At 40.7% G+C, this 21,088-nt stretch overlaps 1 protein-coding gene across 2 annotated transcripts; it reads left to right on the top strand.

Annotated features, from left to right (window-relative positions):
- The first annotated feature begins 2,160 nt into the window (after positions 1 to 2,160).
- On the top strand, positions 2,161 to 20,636 carry LOC126987778 (protein phosphatase PP2A 55 kDa regulatory subunit). Of its 2 annotated transcripts, XM_050845103.1 has the most exons (11): positions 2,161 to 2,320; positions 2,412 to 2,477; positions 11,086 to 11,183; positions 12,162 to 12,327; positions 15,147 to 15,259; positions 15,595 to 15,765; positions 16,653 to 16,824; positions 17,030 to 17,199; positions 17,596 to 17,811; positions 18,038 to 18,218; positions 18,983 to 20,636. In XM_050845103.1, the coding sequence occupies exons 1-10, from the start codon at positions 2,314 to 2,316 to the stop codon at positions 18,188 to 18,190; spliced, it is 1,332 nt and encodes a 443-aa protein (XP_050701060.1). In that variant the 5' UTR covers positions 2,161 to 2,313; the 3' UTR covers positions 18,191 to 18,218; positions 18,983 to 20,636. The 2 variants fall into 2 exon arrangements, with proteins under 2 accessions (XP_050701060.1, XP_050701061.1); XM_050845104.1 differs by lacking the exon at positions 2,161 to 2,320 and having other exon boundaries at positions 2,381 to 2,477.
- Positions 20,637 to 21,088: the final 452 nt, after the last annotated feature.

The raw sequence follows: 21,088 nt of genomic DNA, 5'->3' as shown, positions 1-21,088 counted from the left end.
CAAAGTCTTCGCTGTCAAGTAACTCTGTCTTAAGGGTTTGCTACCTTATCACCGCGCTTATCGCCTCTCTCTTATCTCTCCCTCTACGTCTCGTCCCTCCTTGTGTATGAGATAACGGCGATAGCGTATAAATCTTCGCCATTCACAGGTTGCAGAGAGAAAAAAAATCATGTCAGAATCTTGTGTCAGACTCTTGAATGGTTATCTCTCTCTGCCCTTCCACCATTCCTCTCGACTTTTCTTTAATCGATATTGTCAGTTTATGTTTTTGAATTTGTATTGCCAGCTAAAATGAGGTGTGAGAATTGATACCGTAGGCGTGGGTGGTATTTAAGGAACTGGGGTAATCTTATATTCAAGACTATTTTGCTTTTTTCTATCGATAGTGTCAATTTGAATAGCTTATCTTCTTCATTGCCAGACGGACTGATCAAGGTGTTAAAATTGATTATACATGCGTGGTTGATATCTAAAAAACTGGGGTAATCTTAGTCATTATTTTACATGTTTATCGATACTGTTAATTTGAATAGCCTATCTTCTTCATTGCCAGACAGACTGATCGAGGTGCTAAGATTGATAATAAAAATGCCCCAATTCTTAAACATATCGCCGCCTAAGTTCGTGTGTTTGAAAAGCCTCGCGTATTTTGAACTTGCTGGGATTTCCGTGGACAGTTTTGTGATCCTAGTGATAGTTTTACACGACGTCTGCATCTAAAACGGGAAAAACACCCATTAAAACCCGGTTACCCATCTCTGTGTCCTTGGGAAATGGGAGCCCGGGGCGTTGAGATTAGAGAACGAGTGTTATTTCCCCTTTACGAGTTAGAACATATCTCATTTCCAAGTCCAAGTCCTTTTTTTGTCCCCGGTGAGGCAGGGAATAATTAAAGTCCTCATTTGTATTCCTGTGTTCATAGGTGAGTCATACCTCTGAAGACTATATATGGAAAAGTGTTCTGTCAAGTCCCCCGTCATTTTCTGTCCCTATAGTTTCTTTCGCCGGGTTGTCATACTTTCCCGCGCTTCCCCGATTCGAATTTGTCTTCACTCCCCTGTTTTCCCCTTCCTTCCCCGTCCTTCCTATCTCCCCACTTCTCATTCCTCTATACTGCTTCTCCATCTGTCTACTTGTCTTCCTGTATATCTAATGTTTTCTTCCTAAATCGTCTTTTTTATTCCCTTTCCTTTCTCTTCAGTTCTCCTTTTCCACCCCTCTCTCATAATACTATCTCCTTCCCTCCTATCTCCTTTTTTCCGCCCCTATTTTCCTCCTCGGGGCTCAATATATACTTTCCCGCGCTCCCCCGATTCGAATTTGTCTTCACTCCCCTGTCTTCTCCTCTCTCATTCCTTTATACCTCTTTATCTATCTACTTTTTATCTGTCTACCTATCTATCACTGTCTATCTAATATTTTCTACCTCCGGGGCGCTAGAATTAATCTACCGCGCTTCCCCGATTCGAATTTGTCTTCACTCCCCTGTCTTCCCTCTGTCTTCTCATCTCTCATTCCCTTATACCTCTTTATCTATCTACTTTTTATCTGTCTACCTATCTATCACTGTCTATCTAATATTTTCTACCTCCGGGGCGCTAGAATTAATCTACCGCGCTTCCCCGATTCGAACTTGTCTTTACTCCTCTGTCTTCCCTTCCTTCTCCCTACTTCCTCTACCTATTCCTCTCACTCTACCTCACTTCTCTAATATCTCCTACGTCCCCATCACCCATTTTCCCCCGTGGTTACCTCCCCGGGGGCGCCATACTTTCCCGCGCTTCCCCGACTGTCATTTGTCTTCAAGGATCTTTTTATTACTCCCTCTCCTTTCCTCACACTCTTTTCTTCTTATTTTCCTCTTCTCACTCCTCTCTATCTTCCTATCTAAACTTTTCTTCCTCCGGGGCGCTAGAATCTCCCGCGCCTCCCCGATTCGAACTTGTCTTCCGTCCTCTTCAACCATTCTTTTTACATCCCTCCCCACTTGTCTGTACCCATTCCTCTCACTCTAACGCACATCCCCCATATCTCCTACCTCCCCAGCACCCATTTTCCCCCGTGGTTTCCTCCCCGGGGGCGCCATACTTTCCCGCGCTTCCCCGACTGTCACTTGTTTTCCCACCCTGCCGCTGGTGTGTTGACCGTGACGTCACAGGCGAGGGGGACGGCGCCGCCATACTGTGGTGTTATTGTGCACATTCTGCCTAATCCCATGCCATCCGCGCCGCGCCTAGATGTTGAACGCTAAATACATGACATCATACCACTTTAAAGACCCGAACAGTGATTGCCAGGGACGAGAATTGTGGGATGGCCGGTAAGTAAGGCGGAAAATAGGCGCGAAGAGGACGGAGGTGCCGAGGAGGGGTCCGTCAAGCAGTTAATTCCCGTAATGTCTGATTTTGCAGGCAATGGAGACATCCAATGGTGCTTCTCTCAAGTCAAAGGGACGCTCGACGATGACGTTAGTGAAGGTGAGTATTATGGGTGGTGTGGTTGGTGTGGTTGGGTGTGTGGTTGAGTGTTTCTTTTCCCGCCTTAACTCTTTTATTTTCCCGTTTTCCGCCGCCTGGTTTTCATTTTTCTTATCCGTGTTGTGTTTTCTGCCTCCTGTGTTGCGTGTGTGTGTTTTTTTCAGCCTCCTGTGTGTGGTTGTGGTTGTGGTTGATTATTTTCCCTTCCCGCCTTTCCTTACTTTCCTTTTCTCGTTTCCTCCTCCGGTTTTTCATTTTTCTTATCCGTGTTGTGTTTTCTGCCTCCTGTGTTGCGTGTGTGTGTTTTTTTCAGCCTCCTGTGTGTGGTTGTGGTTGTGGTTGTGTGTGGTTGATTATTTTCCCTTCCCGCCTTTCCTTACTTTCCTTTTCCCGTTTCCTCCTCCGGTTTTTCATTTTCCTCATCTGTGTTGTGTTTTCTGCCTCCTGTGTTGCGTGTGTGTGTTTTTTCTCCCTCTTGTGTTTCGTGTGTGTGTGTTTTCTTCATTTCCCGCTTTTCCTTCCTTTCCTCTTCTTTTCCCTCCTCCTGTTTTTCCTTTTCCTTATCTGTGTGTATTTTCCTGCCTCCTGTGTTTCGTGTTTCGTGTGTGTTTTTCTTCCTTTCCCTCCTCTCCGTCCTTCTTTCCTTCCTCTTTCCTCTTCCTTCTCTCCCCCATGTTCTAATTTTCCCTCCTTTTCCTCCCCAGTGTGTGTTTTCTCTCCTTCCCTCCTTTCCTCCCCCGTATTATCTCCCCTTCCCTCCATTCCTCCTCCGTGTGCTGTCCTCTCTCTTCTCTCCTCCCCCGTGTTCTCTCTCTCTCCCTTTCCTCCCCTGGGGTTGTGTGTGGCTGGGGAGGCACTTATATTGTCTCCCCGGGGTGTGGTGGGGTGTCCAGGGGTGTGTTCTCTTCCCTGTGGTTCTGAGTTTTCCATCCATGTCGAAATCAGGTCAACTCCACCACCTCCATTCACCTCCACTAGAATTACTCCACCTTCATCACCACTCCACTATTACTGCAGCATCCCACCTATACCTCCACTTACACTATCATTGCTCCACCTAAACCACCACCACCACTATCACTTCATCATCATCTTTACCATCATTCTGCAACCATAACCAATTTTAATACCTAGTTACCATCATTAGTTTGAGGGCCTTGACACCTTTAATCGTGGTTCGTTAGGTTGGCCAGGTAGAGAGGGTGAGGCTTTCAGGACAGACCTATCTATCATTCCGTTGGTTCGCTCCGCCGCCCTTTAGCTGCTTCCGTTACTGTGAGAAGTGAATGAATAAACGTTTCTGGCGTGATAGATTTACACTCGGTTTTATAAATGGTGTTGGTAGTTAATGTGACTACGTTCTACACATTTCACTGTTCACTCCACTTTCCTATAGCCGCTTCTGTTACTCTAAAATAAATAAATATGTCTGGCACATTAGCTTTGTACTCGGTTTCAGTTTTGGTAGTTGCGTCCATTATCATAGGTCCTCGGTTTTCCACACTTAGGATGATATTTTAGGTGATCATTGTGTCCCCTGCCGAGATAGCAATATGTTAATTTCCGTGTGAACTGTGATGCTTTATATGGTGTGGATTTATTTGAATTTTACCTTGAAATGGCTAGGTATATTGTGTTTCGGCGTCTCCCGTGCCGAGTTAGCAATACGTTTCTCTTCGTGTAAACTGTGATGCTTTTTATGGAGTGGATATATTTGATTTTAATCTTGAAATGGCTAGGTATACTGTGTTTTGGCGAGGCTATAAATCACTTCTGGTGCGCTTGTAGCTCTCCTCCGTTGAATAAAAGTATCTGCGTGAAGAAGCATCATATTTTACCGAGAAACGAATAGTCAGTGCAGTAGAATGCTCACTTTTATATAATTCTTAACAGTTACATAAGCCCACCAAACCTAACTCATTTCATGGAGCTACAGGAATTTTGCTGTTATGTACTTTCCCTTAATGAAGAGGAAGTAGGTCACCATTTAATGAGGACTAGACTAACAGCACTTTGGTAAATATCTAGAATAGCACCCACTTCAAGATGATGGGGCACGCCACCACCAAACTAACACCCAGCCATTCCATGTTTTCAAACTATTAGAACCCCACCGCAACCCTGGGGGATTATTTACAAGAGGGTAGCCTACTAATTTTGAGACGCTGCGTGCCCATGTAGAGGACCCACCCCTGCCTCCGCCCTGTACCGCCCCACGCTGTGTATTTCCGTCGCCCCACACTGGGTGCTGAATAAATATAAACTAACCTAGCCTAACGTAACCTACCTAACAGGGATTTAGCTCCCCCCCCCCTATTTTCCGGGAGTCATTTGTTACTGCACTACATTCAGGGACCCCAAAAGAAACCATATTATAAGAGTTAACCTCGCAATAGGTGGCTACCCCCTCGGTGATATCCCAGCCTTTTTTATCGCTGTTGAAGTAGTACTTAAGCTATTGCCGCAAAAATAGTAACCTCTTGCTGCTCACTTGTTCAAACCTGGAGACAAGTTATTCATGATAGTATTAATTATCTATATCACCTTTAAATTATGGCTATAATACTGCAAAATATCATAGAGGTTAAGTTATCAGTATTTTTTTTAGTTTCACCATGCCAATATCAGTACAACTACTTTGTGAAACTGAATCAAGGCCTAACACTAGCTTTGTCTATGAATGGCAAGTCCGGCTATATGGGCACATGGTATTCTTCCTGGATGTTGATTCTGCTCATTGGGTTGTTTCTGCACGAGTCTGCCACTAGGGGAGACCAGAGGAACACCCACATATCTCATGGCTGGGGCAAGTTAATCAATCCCGCCAAGAGTGGCTTAGAATGGGAAGAGTAACTGCATGAGGGCGTGGGTGAAGCAACGCGTCCCCTGCCGTACACTCCCCGTTAATAATATATATAGTCTCTTGATGGAATTACTATTTTAGCGATGATTGGTTAATGCCCCTTGTGATAGGTTACTACTTTAGTGTCAGGTGGTTACTATCCGTTAGGTTAAAGTGCGGTTTTGTTAGTTTACACATAAATTCTAACAGATTAGGTGGTCATAGGATACTGGCGCTAGATTGTATTTGTTTGTTCGTATAGAAATTTATCGCTAACCATTTGCAGCTATATTATGGTTAGCGGGAATGCATTTTCGTCCCTTAGCTATAACATAAAGTCTGATATTATGAACTTAGGTGGCAGAGCAATACCACATATTTACCAGGTTAGTTTACATTAGGATACATAAGTCTGGTACGCTATATTCATTTAGATGCCAGAGCTGCATGGCAATACAGCACAGGGGTTTACCATTTTCCGTACTGGCCAAGGAACTGTGAATTTACTTGTAGATTTCATTCATACGTTATTTAAACTGATGACTGTAGACCGTAGCTATTAGTTGTTGAGTGTGGCCATGTCCCTGTCAGCTTAGCGGCCCACAAGTGGTATAACAAGTGGGCATATGCAAGTGCTCCGTTACTTAGCCCCAAGAGTACTGTTAACGATACTTATTTGATTATTGGCTGATTTCCCCCGATGATAAGAATTTGTTATACCAGTACATGCATTGTGACGAAACTTTGGATATGTGCCGAGTCAGCCAGGTTAGTGTTGAGGTTTTAACTTACCAGGATAGCAAGCTGAAGGTGTGGAAGGATTTTGATATAGAAGTGGAGTGTCTCATCTATCTATCCATATCTCTTGACACCTTAGTCCTAGCTTCCGCCAAAGGAGTGGTCACAACAGAGGCACCTTTAGAAGAATGTGATATGAGGAATGGTTTATCAGGCTAGTTTTAGGTGTTGAAAATGACGGCAAAAATAAATATAAAGGGCAATGGTTTCGTATCAGTGATTTCATACATTTTAGATAGCAAACCTAACATGCGCTGACTTGCTTACCTTGCACTGACTCGCATACCTTAAATATTGAAGGAGGAGCTTCTGAAATTTGTTTACGTCATCTGTGAGCTTCTTGAATGTTTTAACTGCCTGTGCTCACCTCTCATATTAGCTAAGCTTCTGCAGCCAGTGGAGTTAGGTTACTTACGTATTTAGCGGGACTATTTCACTAATTTAATGAGACAAGGTTGCTGTCACTGATTTTCTGATAAGGGTTGGTTAGTTTCAAAACCTAGAAAAGGGAGAAATGCAGCTACATAGTAAACGTTAGCAAAATGAGACATATTGCCAATGCTGTGAACTGTAAATTAAAGCGAATGTTACGGAGACATTAGTGTAAAAAGCAAAGAGGAGGCAGAAGCATATGTAAAACTAGGCGACGCAAGGCCAAACATTACAGGATTTTTTTTTTTGGTAGATAAGTGAGACGGAACAATTGGGTGTAGGGAGCTCAAACCAGGACGAGCCACCATTCTTCAAGGGTATGCACGTCAACGGAAAGGAAAGGGGTTGTAGATGCTCTAGCCTTCTGTCCTTCTCAAACCATCCCCACCCCGGCCATCAAAACTAACAAATTATGGAGAGGTAAATGGATTAGCCAGCAGTGTTGATGGAGACTGGCCTCGGAACCCTGAAATGCTAGTGTACTGACGGGTAACGCGTACTCCTTATCATAATATACTGATTTCCTGTGATGGCATCTTTTCACCTGCTTGCTAGGGGAAAGATCTGTTGTAAATGAGCCAAACCTTGACTTGCAAAGTACCATCTCTTTGTATAGTTACTCTAAAGAAGCCATAAGGATTTTGTCGAGAGATAACAGTGCTCAGTCCTGTATATTGCCATCGTTTTGATTTAATTCTCCATTCATAACAAAGTCTATGGCATGACCTTTTCCAAAACATCTCACAGAAAAGGAGAGACTCGGCTAACTGGTGTGGGAGGTTGGTGGAGGGAAATAGGAAGGACAGGCAGTCAATCCCCTTTAAGTACATATGTGACCCCTAGACCCTTTTTCTGTTGGCTTTTTTTCTATATGCCTATTGCTTACCCATGTCATGTGAACTAAACTGCTCACTAATGTAGTATTGAGTGTTGCTGGCACTTAAATTGGGTTAAATTGTACCCAGCATAGAGAACGCAGTCATCTTATAGCCGCTGGGGAGACAAGGCATTCTGTGGCCTGCCTAGACACTCGTTGCAATGTCATGTGGGGAAGTTATTCTTGCATTTACATCTATTAACCTACATAAAGGAAGTTGTGGGACAGTCTGGCCTTTGTAGTGCCATTATTCCCCCTCCCCCCTCACTGAACCAAGAGTGTGTGTAATACCATTGGCATCACATCAGCACATAACATATCACATTAGCAGATGATATGTCAGAAGTCTTATGACACTAAATTGTATCAATGCCCAACCTGATTACAGTATTTCACCGCCCTTGAAGATAACACCTGTTTTGGGATGTTAGAATGTCAAAATTAGTAAAGGATATGCAGATTAAAATAAATAATTGATAATATAAAATAAATACATAGATGTGTGTGATAAGATACAAGAAATCAAAGTACTGTAAAGAGATAGAGCACAGCAAAGAAACTAACTTGGAAGTGTTCAAATCAAAAGCAGTACTCCCAAGTCAGAGCACATCTAGATTTGAAAATGAAAATTGGAGTTATCTGCTGGAGAATCTGTAACTTGACAGATCAAGTCGAGGGAGATTAGATAAACATTAGATTTAGATTAGATAGAGAGAGAACAGTGCAGAGAATGTGGGCTGCAGGATCAATAGGGAGGCTCAAACAAACAAAAAAAAATTAAGCAGGAGTATAGAGGTCAAGGCAGACTTAGGAAATAGGAATGAGAACAGTGCAGAGTAGGCAAGCCACAGGATCAATGAAATGAAAGGGGAAAAAGTGAGTGAGAGTGGAGGAGTCAGGGTCAAGGGAGACTTAGGTAATGTGTTGTGCAGCCTTGCCAGCTTAATGTTCAGCTCCATGGAACTAAAGTGGAACAGCCCGAGGAGGAATTCAGGCAGTGGATGCTATGTTGGAAAGTAAGAATAGTTGATGTAGCTACAGACCAAATATGGCATCATGATTTCCTGACCATGAGTGGATGTTTTATTTTATTTTTTATTTATTTATTTATTATTATTTTTTTTTACAACAAAGGAAACAGCTCAAGGGCACAAAAAAAGGAAACAATAATATAAAAAAAAGCCTGCTACTCGCTGCTCCTAAAAAGAATCCAAGGAGGTGATCGAAAGAGGGGTCAATTTCGGGAGAAGATGTGTCCTGATACCCTCCTCTAGTTTGTGTGTGTGTGTGTGTGTGTGGTCCAGATATGACAGTGATAACATGAACGGTCATAAAAGCATCTGGCTACAGCAGTTCTGTTTTTCATCTTTGCTGCAGGGTTAACTTTTTTATTATTTTGTTTAACCCGGAAGCAGCAACAGGCCAAATTTGTGGCTTTACCATGTAGGAGCGACAGGCCAGATTTGTGCCATAATATAAACCCCCCAAAATAGATGATGCATAAACTGATCACAAATGCTTTGATATATATCACGAAATGGTTTGTGTGAGTGATGATTTTTTCTCATTTTTATCGCTTAGAGGGACCATTTAGAAACATGATCCCCGCTGCTACCGGGTTAAACATTTGGTGTAGAGCAAAAGTGAAGGAATGTTCAGAAGCAGGTTGGAAGAGTAAACTTTGTGGTTATTAAAATATGTGAAAATAAACAGGACAGCAAGCAGAACTGGAGGGTGACTTAAGTTTATCTATATATCATTTTAAGAAAAAAGAAGAAAAAAATCACCTGGTTACTGAAAGCATCAAAAACAACTTGAGTATAAAGTATAGTACAGTTATAATTAATTCCTCTGAAGAGTTACTAAATAGATTGAGATAGATAAATTATGTGGAAAAAAAACTAAGATGTGGGTCAGAGAGAAAGAGAGAGAGTTTGATGATGAAAGTAATTTAAGTAGTTAAAGGAAGAAGTCATGAGATGGGGGAAAAAATTATAATTGAGAGCAGTTAACCCGGTAGCAGCGATGGGCCAAATTTGTGGCTTCACCGTGTAGCAGCGACGGGCCAAATTTGTGGCTTCACCGTGTAGCAGCGACGGGCCAAATTAGTGCCATGATATTTACCCCCAAAAATAGATGATACATAATCTGATCACAAATGCTTTAATATATATTATGAAATGGTTTGCATGAGGGGTGATTTTTTCTCATTTTTCTCGCTTGGAGGGACCATTAAGAAACACGATCCGCGCTGCTACCGGGTTAAAGACTTGTTGATTTTGTATATTTGCTTCTTGCCTTCGCTTATCACTGGGGTCTGTTCTACATCTGCTTTTTATCTAGGTGCTAGGTTCTGTTCTATATTTGCATCTTAACCCAGTAGCAGCGGGGATCATGTTTCTTAATGGTCGCTCCAAGCAAGTAAAATGAGAAAAAATCACCCCTCACACAAACCATTTCATAATATATATCAAAGCATTTGTGATGAGATTATGTATCATTTATTTTGAGGGGGTTATATCATGGCACAAATTTGGCCCGTCGCTGCTACCGGGTTAACATAAAAGCACAAGGAGATGCAAGAGGCTGGTAGACCTACACGGGGCAGCTAGGCAACAGGCTCTATTCGCTATCTGCATCTTAACAAGGCTTTGGGTATTTTTCTGTATTTCCTCCTTGTCCAAACACTGGGTTCTATCTTATATTTACTCCTCTATGCATTGGATTCTATTATATATTTGCATCTATAATTTGTAGGGGAAGGAGGAGGAGGAGGAGGAAGACAAAGAGTAATAAGAAGAGGACGCATTAAAAAAGAAACGAAAGAAATAATAAAAATGCGATCGAGGAAAAGTAAAAGAGTTCCCTAGAAAATTATATTAACCTCATTTGCTGACTGACTGGCTTCTGTTTTGTATGTTATGGGACTCTGCAGTTTGTCGGCGTAATGAGAGCTTTGTATTTGTGGTTGCATTATTAAACACTTCATCATTATAGCCGTTACATTACAGCTATTTTCTAGGACGGTTAGCAGGGTTGGTGCAAGATTAACCATTAGCAAACGTCAGGAGCAGTAAGTAGCGGGCTTTTTTTTATATATATTTTTCTTGACGCCCTTGAACTGTCTCCTTAGCTGTAAAAAAAAAAAATCACCATATCAGTCGCAAGGGTTCATGTAACACTCGGTGAGGACGCAGCTCTATAGGTGTAAGAGGAGCCTTGTGTTTCTGGCGGCAGTGTTGCATATGTATTGCCATCATAGAGAACCAGGCCTCATTCTTTTTTCTTAGGTGATTCAAAAGTTTAGGTGTAAGAAGAGGTTTGTGTACATGGTAGGGGTAGCGTTACATGTGTTATCATCATTGAGAAATAGGTGTCGTTTTTCTTTGACAGTTGTAAAGTTTAATTGTATGAAGAGGTTTGGGTTTGTGGTGTTGGTAGTTTTTATTATTTATTTCATTTTTTATTTTATTTTTTTCTCTCGGTAAAGGAAGCAGCTCAAGGGCAAAAATAAATGAACGTAGAAAAGCTGCTAACGTATCACCATCATAAGCGACTAGGTTTCATTCTTTTTCTTATATCATTCAAAGGTTAAGGCGTAAGAAGTGCTTTATTCATATCGTGGCGATGTGTTACTCATGTCTTGTATACCTTTGCAGCTGACATCATCTCGTGTGTGGAGTTCAACCATGATGGGGACCTGCTGGCCACGGGGGACAAGGGTGGCCGGGTGGTCATATTTCAGCGGGACCCGTCGGTGAGTGTGTGTGCCGTCCCTGTGAGGATGGCACTCATTTCTTAGTTTGGGCTTGTATGACCACAGTAGTTGCAGTGCCATGACTCAACACACCAGTAAATCAGTCAGTTGGTGTGGGGCTGCATTGCCTCCCTCAAGTTGCCGTAATAATGCTGTTGCCTCCCAAACCTTAGGCCAGACCATTGTAAGGTACACTGGGCATTGCTGGCTAATGTTTTCCCACTGCATGTAGATAGTGTTTTCCATTCAACACTGTGCTTTGGTGTTGACAATAATAAAGATACGATAGAGGAAAAGTAAAAAAGTTCCCTAGAAAATTATATTAACCTCATTTGCTGACTGACTGACTGACTGGCTTCTTTTTTGTATGTTCTGGGACTGCAGTGTAATGAGAGCTCTGTATTTGTGGTGGCATTCTTACAAACATTTTATCATTACAACTGTCACATTATTTTCTAGGATGGTTAGCAGGGTTGGTGCAAGATTCACCTCATTTTGGCTCCCTCATGCGTCGTAAAAGTCATAACCTTTAGATCTGGCAAATATTCAGTGTTTGTCCTGGTAACAGCTAGAACAGGGATGTGAGGAGATGTAATGATGAAGCTGCCTTGTCCTGTGAGTGCATAGATATGTTTCGCACATTTAAAAGTGAAGGGAAGGGCTCATCCTGTCTTGATGAGGGAGCCCGGGTTCGATTCCCGGGCGGAGTGGAAAAATTTGGGCGGCTTTTCCGATACCCTATGCCCCTGTCCACCGAGCAGTGAATGGGTACCAGGTGTTAATTGGAGGTTGTGTTGTGTTCCCTTCTCCTTTAATTCCTTCCCCTTCTGTCTCTCTCCGGCATATGACCACAGACGTTGCGCCGACTAAACGAAACTTTCCGACTTTTTTCCTGTCTTGATGCAGGTTGTGGCTTCTCCAAACATATATTTGTTTCTCATAACGTGGATACTAACCATCACTTTTCTTACCCAACAGTCAAAAAACTGCCACCCTCGCCGGGGCGAGTACAATGTCTACAGCACCTTCCAGAGTCATGAACCTGAATTTGACTACCTTAAGTCTTTAGAAATTGAAGAAAAAATCAATAAAATAAGATGGCTCAAGAGGAAAAACCCAGCACACTTCTTACTCTCTACTAATGGTGAGTTATTTTCTGTCTTCATCAAAGGGGACCACACCCCTTGATTTTATGTTTTAGGTTATTTTCCTCCACAACCTTTACTCTAGCAGGAATTAAAGTGTCCCAAAATTATGGTATTTGTAAGACTGGGAGTAATCTTTATTAGCGTGATTAACCCAATAGCTGCGGAGATGTTTCTTAACCCCTTAGGGACACAAAAAATAATCGCCTGTGTTAGCCAGAGCGCAAAAAAACGCCGATTTTCATGTGTGTATTACCAAAAAAATCACTTAACAAAAGTTTTAGTTTTTCAAGTGCTTTCTAATATTCAGAATTTCAATTATTTCCATACTTCACCTAGAAATCAAGGAAAATCGAAAAAATGACTTTTTTTCGTCTGACAAAAAAATAACTGAACAAAAGTTGTAGATAGGAGCAAGCCAAACACAGAAATGCATAGTAATTTCTCTTCCTAACAACACGACGTGGACGAGCGCCGGTGGAAGTTGATGGCTAGGGAGAGGGTGGGGTCTCGCTTCCACCCTCCATGATGTACGGGTGTGTGACTGTGTGGCTAGGCGTATGTTTGTTTGTCTACTGCGTGGGGGTGCCAGAGAGTGTTTATCTGAGTAGGGAAGCATTTAAGGACACTGAGAAAGCGAGGGAAATTTAAAGAAAATGGGCCGTCCGCAGGCGGGATGAGCATCCTGTAACGGTAAACCACCGTTTGGCCGCAGGCGGGATGGGCGTCCCAAAAGGGTTAAAGGCCCCTTTAAGCAAATTAATGAGAAAAAATCATCCTAAAATTTCAATCCAGGGGGAAATTTCCCAGGTTGGGAAATCCTGTTCTATAATATATGAGGCGTCAGGAGGTAAAGGGGCGACATCACCAAAACCTAGTTTTAAGTAAATCTCACTCAAAGTTTAGCGATGTGTACTGCACTTTCCTCTTGACTTACCAAGTTTTTGTTTGTATTCATTTTAATTGTATGGCCTAGCTGTATAATAACTTTTTTATCATTGTTATTGAAAGATAAATCAATTTTATTGCTAAATTTTTATACCCCAAGTTGGAAATTGGTTATGATTATTGGAATATCCATAATGAATGTGGATTTTTGAAATCTATGTTGATCGCCTAAACTAAGGTATGAACCATTTCATTTTAAACCAAAATGCTGATTTTTTATGAATTTTTCTAATGATAATGTGAGGAGTCCTGAGGGCAATGTTTACTTCTTGGGCTTTAACTCAGACGCTCCGCTTGGTGGGCAGCACGGCCTGTGATTGGTGGAGCGGCGGGTAGGGCTGGAAAACCAGCTCCTCATTGGTTCTCATGCTGCTGGCGATGCTGCCTCTTTACCTCTGACAACTACTACGTGATAATAAGGAATTCTTGTTCGCACTTATTGCTAGTACACCCTCGATTCTCTTGTTATAAGGGTCAGGATACCTTGCACTGTTTTTGGAAATCATAGAAAATGTGTGTGCCTATCGCATGGTACACTTAACTAAAAATGCCAGATTTGGCAGTGTCTGGACAAATTGGCAGATCCAGGGGGTGGCCCATGGGGCCCGGGTCCCCCCCCATGGTCCTGAGCGGATACGGGAAAACTAGCTCAAAACCGCCCTGCGGCTATAACATTGCTTTTTCTTAGAAGAATCAGCCGTCTCATTCAGATCCGAAGAGAAACACTGGCCGCCCAGGAATTCTTTAGCACCATTTCCAGGTCGTTATGGCCATTGATTCAGGTCAGTCTACCAGTTATTCAGGAGCAGGACTGCCGAGAATGGTGAACCGGTAATGCTAATGCCCCTTCCACCTGCAAAAATCCTGGCATCGGGCCCCCAAAAAACTTTTTTCCTGGATCCACGCCTGTCTGGACACCTCATATATCAATGCAATTTTGATCAGTTTATGCATCCTCTGTTTTGGGGGGTTTATGTCAAAGCAAAAATTTGTCCCGTTGCTGGTACCCAGTAAAGCCACAAATTTGGCCTGTCACTGCTACTGGGTTAAATGCATCTCACTGTTGCATAATCTTTTCAATCACTGACCAAAGAGGGAGAGAGGGACGGATGATTACTTCCATATGTAATGCCCCCTCTTTCATACCTATTCATTATTCTCTGGTCCAGTTGTTGATGAGAGACCATGATTCTATAAATACCTTCAACAAATTGCCACAACGGGTAGAATTGAAACCTCATCACTTCAGTTGGTAGGGAGTGGAGATGAATGGCCGCTGTGGGAGGGGAGAGGCTAACTTAAGTTGTGAGGGCTGGTGACATGCACTACACTCTTGCCCTCTTGTCCTAGTCACATGTCTTAATACAGAGAGAAAATGATGAAAGGAGAGAAGATGTGCTCTCTCTCTCTCTCTCTCTCCCTTGTTCTTCTATCTGGGACTCATTATTTATTTGTTTTCCATTTTCATAATTATTTGACTAAGGAATAATAGCATTAGAATCAGAATATTTATGATAACAGACATCAAGAGGAAGAAGAAAGAGGGACATCAAATAAAACATGAGAAAAAAATATATTATAGGGACAGCAGAGGGAGTAGTGGACTGTCATATTTTGATCTATAAACACTCATTAAATGGATTTGGTATTGTCTAAAATGATCCTTCACTAGTTCATCAGCTCAGTAATTGGCGGCCTCTGAAACTACTGATGTTTCTATTGCTGTAATGTTCTATCAGTTGTTACAAGAGAATTAAGTCTTTGGATTCAATTTCTGCCTCAGCATGTAGGTTTGGTTGTCAGGATCAGGTAATTTGCTGTTTGAAAATTTATTTGTATTAGTCTTTACATTGTTTCTTATTCTCCACAGATAAAACCATTAAGCTATGGAAAGTGTCAGAGAGAGACAAACGAGCAGAAGGCTACAACCTGCGTGATGAGTCCGGCCAAATCAGGGACCCCACTTCACTTACTGCTTTACGGGTGAGTGTCATGAACCCTCAGGTTGAAAAGATGGGTTGAACGCTTGTCTTGGCTGCCTCATCCCAGAGAGGTAGCTGTAAAATACTTTCCACCTCTCCATGTATCTTTTACCTATTCCAGTCCTCATTTATCAAGTAGTGTGTACTCATCATAACTCCGTCATAGACAAGCTCTGAAGATCATATTTAGCAATTTATCTTGTTCAGTTCCAGTTCATTTTTAAATATGCCTCACTTATTGAATTGGGAAAATTTTCAAATAACATTATCCCAGATTGGGACATGTTATAGCTTTGTGAGTTCAAGAATAGACTTTATTGATTTTTTGTTCCACAGGTACCTGTATTAAAACCAATGGAATTGATGGTTGAAGCTTCCCCTAGGAGAATTTTTGCCAATGCACACACGTATCACATCAACTCTATCTCAATCAACTCAGACCAGGAGACTTACCTGTCTGCGGATGACCTTCGCATCAACTTGTGGCACATGGAGGTCACTGATCAGGTGAGATTACCATTAGAAAGGATTCTTATTACTCTAGTATTGCATTTCTTTGTCTTGAGACCAATTGTTTGCCTTGTTCTTATCAGTATCCTTCCATGCAGCAAGTCAAACACCCTATCAAGGAGCATGAGAAATGTCTGTCTTTTCATTATATTGCTGACAGTTTGCATGGTAAGCATTTAGATGATGGTGGTATAGGTAAGTCTCGGCCTTCCCTTGTTAATGTTCTGTGATACAGGCCCATTGCTGAGGCCTGTATCAAAGAACATTGCCGGGGGAAGGCTGAGACTTGCTTGTACCATCATAATCAGAATGCTCGCTCTGCAAACTGCCAGTGATAAAATGAAAAGGCGTTTGTGTCTCATGTTCCTCGACACCATGTTTGACTCGTTGCAAGTTTGAAAATGCCGCAATGTGCCCCAAACCAACCATCTTGCCAACAACACTTACATTCAAACTGCCATCCTGTTGCAATATTTTCCTGCCTTTCTAAAGCTTGTAAACAATGTCAGGAAATTTCTTAGGTAACCATTAACTTTCCACCTCCCTGACCACCAGTACAAAGACATCCTGATAGCTTATGACAGTGCTACAAATCTTTCTAAACTACCCTCATACAAACAGAATTCCTCCATGTACATTCATCTTTATTTTCCTAAAAGGTCAATCTATTTCTACTGTATAGACAGTCACTATTATGCTCCTAAACTTATAAACAGTGATGTTCCACTGTTGATAGTTTACTAATGTTATTTGCAAAACAAACTGTTCTATTCATTCTTATGCAGATGACTACTCTGCATTACTCCACATGAAAATGGTAGGAAAGTGGAGCTAAGATATTGATTGGGTTTCATTTACTGATACATCTTCTGGTCTCTTTGCAGTCCTTTAACATAGTAGACATCAAGCCCACCAACATGGAGGAGCTCACAGAGGTTATCACTGCAGCGGAGTTTCACCCTCACGACTGTAATGTATTTGTCTACTCCAGCAGTAAAGGAACCATAAGGCTCTGTGACATGCGACAAGCAGCCCTCTGTGATAGTCATTCTAAGTGTAAGTTATAAAATGAAATACTTCTTATGCACAATCTGTTGAATTTTCCTTTGACCTAGTTAGTGTTGATATATTTTGTTGCATGCTGTCCTCATTAATTTCCACCAAATGTATATAGGGGAAAAAAATGAGGCAACTAATCTTTCCAGACATTCTACTGAACATGTGCTGTGTATGATGATTAATGCTATGCTTCATTTTAAAGTGTTTGAAGAGCCAGAAGACCCAACCAATCGAAGTTTCTTCAGTGAGATCATCTCCTCCATTAGTGATGTCAAGTTTTCCAACAGTGGTCGCTACATGATATCAAGAGACTATCTCTCAGTAAAAGTGTGGGACTTGCACATGGAAACCAAACCAATTGAGACCTATCCTGTAAGTCAGAGTATAACTGTACTCTAGCGAATAGTTTCACTTGTCTATATTCAAATACTGGCTCTTTGAAACATTCTTGATGAAAAATCTCACATACTCTAAATTTTTCAGTTCTCTATTTTTCCCTATCTTTTTTTTAAAGTAAAATTTACATCTCACGCTGTTGAATCCACTCACTTCCTCTAGACTTCACACCTCTCTTCTCTGTCTGCAATCTCATTTTTATTCTCTGATATTTTCTTTCATAATTTTGCTCTTGTCAAACAAAATTATCAAAACAAGACAACACTGATTATAATGTCAGATACTTTATGCAACTGAATATTCTTATGACACATATTCTTTCAGGGAAATGTTTATTTATGATCCACACTCATATTTTTTGTTACCTTTCAGGTGCACGAATACCTACGCCCCAAACTGTGCTCACTGTATGAGAATGATTGTATTTTTGACAAGTTTGAATGTTGTTGGAGTGGCAATGACTCCGCAATCATGACTGGCTCATATAACAACTTCTTCCGAATGTTTGATAGAACTTCAAAACGGGATGTTACATTAGAAGCCTCTAGGGAAACTGCCAAGCCCAGATATTTACTTAAACCCAGAAAGGTAAGATAGCACTGTGTATACCACCGTAATTCAGAATCAAGTCAATCCAGTCAGTATGCAGTTACTGAAATTACCTTAGTTTGGTAAATATTCATGAATATTTGTTTTATGTAACTTTCTTAGTTTCATCCATCTTGCTGATAAGGCATGAGAATCTTAATGTGTCACAATTGTGTACTCATGTTTGTGAAGAATTAAACCTTTAACACATGCACTTGCTTTCCAGGTGTGCACAGCGGGCAAGAGAAAGAAAGATGAAATCAGTGTAGATTGCCTTGATTTCAATAAGAAAATTCTTCACACAGCCTGGCACCCACATGAAAATATAATAGCCGTTGCTGCCACTAACAACCTTTACATATTCCAAGATAAATTTTAGCAGTCCTCTTCTGATGACTAGAGCTTAGGTAAGTGAGGCCTCTCAAAATCAAAATTCAATGTGATTTAGTAGTTTATGTAAAGGCAGTAATTGGAGTATATGATTAATTAGTCTTTTTTTCTCACAGAAGTATTTAATTCTGTCAGGGCTACGAGCTATGTTTTGCTTGCAGTTAGGACTAGCATGCAGCAGTGTTGTATTCTGGCAATTGAAAGTTTGAATTGAAATTAAAGGTATTTCTTAAACCACTTCTCCAGTTTACAGCATTCAAGGATCATTACTGCCTGTGGAAACCACTACCTCATTAAACTTATTCAGTAATATGAAAAAAGAGAAATAAAATAATATATATATACAGTGCTTTGACATTTCAAGTGTAATTAGTAAAAAAAAAAAATTGAAATGCAGATTCACTAGGATTTTATTTCTTCTTCACAGGGAGTGAAAATCACACTCAAAATAAAAACTATTTGCCAGGTGGTGCTAATTACAGATGTTTAGGATTCAAGGTGTGTGCAAACTGAGCATCACGTTGCACACCAATGAAATGCAAGCATTCTGGGGTGAAAAATGGGTTATTGCATAACTGAAGTTACATTTAACATTCCCTGTGTCAGCAATGTTCTTTATTATATTGCTGCTTATCACTTTGTGAAGGGGCTAGTGATCATTAGTTTTATTCCTTATTAATAATATTCAAGCTTATTTACAAATGTTTCATGAAGCATTTGCATGTTTGCTAGTGTATAAGCTACCAGGTTATTCCATGAATGAAATGCCCTGTTTTTACAGGCCCTGCCATAGATGGATGTTTGGGCAGTGATGCCAGGTGTGTGGAGGAAGGCTCTTAGTGGCCCTTGTTCCTCCCGTATGACCTCACCCAAGTGTTGACATCCGCTGCTGGAAGCCTTTAACTCATGCTGGCTGCACTTGGCATCTGTATATCAAGTTGTGGCTCCTGTCTTGGGTTGCTTCCAAAACAATGGTGGTCCCAAGTGTGTGAACCAGTGGCAACCGTAAAGTCCTGGACAGTAGTGCTGGAATCCCCAAATGAAATGTCCAATGGCCAAGGCTTGGATTACATGTGATTCTTGAAAATCCATGTGGGTGTCCCACCCTTGTGATCATTTATCTGTGTTTCACCCTCTGATCATCTGTTGAGAAGTGTTAACATTAGTTGCCTTCTCAAGGCTAATAAAAAGAAAATATGAGTTATGGCTGACTAGGTGAATCCAGTTATGAATGATTAGGAGTTTGCCATGTTATTATCAATAGATTAGTGGCTTGAAATAAAAAAAAAATATTGACTGCAGAGCCCAAATTACTTTCTCTGATGCCTGGCTTTCAGACAAATCATTGTGTCTTTTGCCAAATTGAGCTGTGACAGGTGACTTGAATTACATAAGGGAATAAGGTATATGACATAGCTACTCCTGGGATAGAACGGTTGATTTTATACATGTGGGAAGAACATGGTTGTAAATCCTATCCTAACATGTCCAGAGGGTTTAGTGTTGTCATACCCTGTGTGCCCATCTACTGAGTAGTATATCTCACAGGATTAAGTTAATGTGCTCATAGCTTCTACAAATCCACTCCCAGCTGTCAGAAAATGCAGCAGCATTACAGTTTTTTAAGCTTAGATGGTGCATTTTTTGTTCAGACCTTATTTTCTTAACTCGGTTAAAGGTGAGAAATACTACAGCTGGATGTTCTCCACAATGGGCTCCTCTCCATGAAGGGAAGTGCTGGCACTCTTGCACACACTTCTCACCCCTGCTTTCTCTCATCATTTTAAGATGCTGCAAAATTTGTCAAAAGATTATTATTTCTAGTATTTACTGTCAACTGCTGTATACTTTTCCAATTAGTTCCATGGAATAAATTATATTTCAGTAGGCAAGATGTGTTTTTATGCAATTCAGTACTCAGTCCATTGGAATCAAAATATTTTCATGGTTTTGGGGTAATAATTTTGTATTCTTATCTGTACATTAATATTTAATTAGTATGTGGTCATGCAGTATTTTAATGAGCTGTTGAGTAATAACTGACTCAACATTTTTTACTGGTAATTTTTTTGTGTAAAATGCAATATATACATGATGAAATAGACAAATTGGAAGTGTTGGACCGTAACTCAACCTTGGTTTATGTAATGTGCTCTCTTGACATGTCTGAACAAACCCAATGTAACGAAGAGACAAAGTACTAAAGGTGTGGCACTTTTATCATCGTGTGCATTGCTGTGACTTTGGGACCCCATCAGTAGCAAACTATTAAAAATCTTTATATAATGCTTTCCTCCATGAAACCTGACACATACATCATTTCATAATTGAAAATATAGGTTAATTTATCGTTTGAAATTCTGTATAGGATGTTATGCTGGTGGGCAGAAATGTACTTTTATTTATTTTGTTAAAAATAAAACAGGTAGAACAGAGTTAAGTGAAGAATATTTTTTTCACTTCATTGCTTTTTTTTTTTCTTTTTCAAACGAAGTATTAATGACTGATGGTTAACTTTTGAGTTCTGAATTAATTCATGTTTAGAGATACAATAAGACCTAAGTGAGATCTTATAATTTAACTGTCAATTAGAGGGTGTTATTTTTTTCTAATTTCAATATGCTAATTTTCTTCTACAACAAAAATTCAAGAAGTTTTGCAGTCATGGGTGCCTTCCAACTCTAGAATGGTGGAGCAATGTTTTGGCAAAGAGTGGAGCATCAACATAAACATCATGTTTCAAATTTACTTCTTTGGCGCTTGGTAACTCTTGCCTAATTTTTTGAAATCTTGAGTCCCAGATCAAGTATTCATTTACTGAACCTCATTGATTTTGTTTGTAATTACTGAGCACTCCACGTTTATATAATTTGCCACCAACTTTCCC

This window comes from Eriocheir sinensis, chromosome 66 (assembly GCF_024679095.1).
Source record: "Eriocheir sinensis breed Jianghai 21 chromosome 66, ASM2467909v1, whole genome shotgun sequence".
NCBI classification, from domain to species: Eukaryota; Metazoa; Arthropoda; class Malacostraca; order Decapoda; family Varunidae; genus Eriocheir; species Eriocheir sinensis.
The sequence above is the reverse complement of the archived record's forward strand: the minus strand, read 5'-3'. Positions and strand labels throughout refer to the sequence as shown.

Excerpts from the sequence above, each read along its gene's own strand:
- LOC126987778 (XM_050845104.1), top strand. The coding sequence starts at position 2,396 with ATGTCTGATTTTGCAGGCAATGGAGACATCCAATGGTGCTTCTCTCAA. Across the intron at positions 2,478-11,085 it reads CGACGATGACGTTAGTGAAG|CTGACATCATCTCGTGTGTG; the intron begins GTGAGTATTATG and ends ATACCTTTGCAG. Across the intron at positions 15,260-15,594 it reads CTTCACTTACTGCTTTACGG|GTACCTGTATTAAAACCAAT; the intron begins GTGAGTGTCATG and ends TTTGTTCCACAG.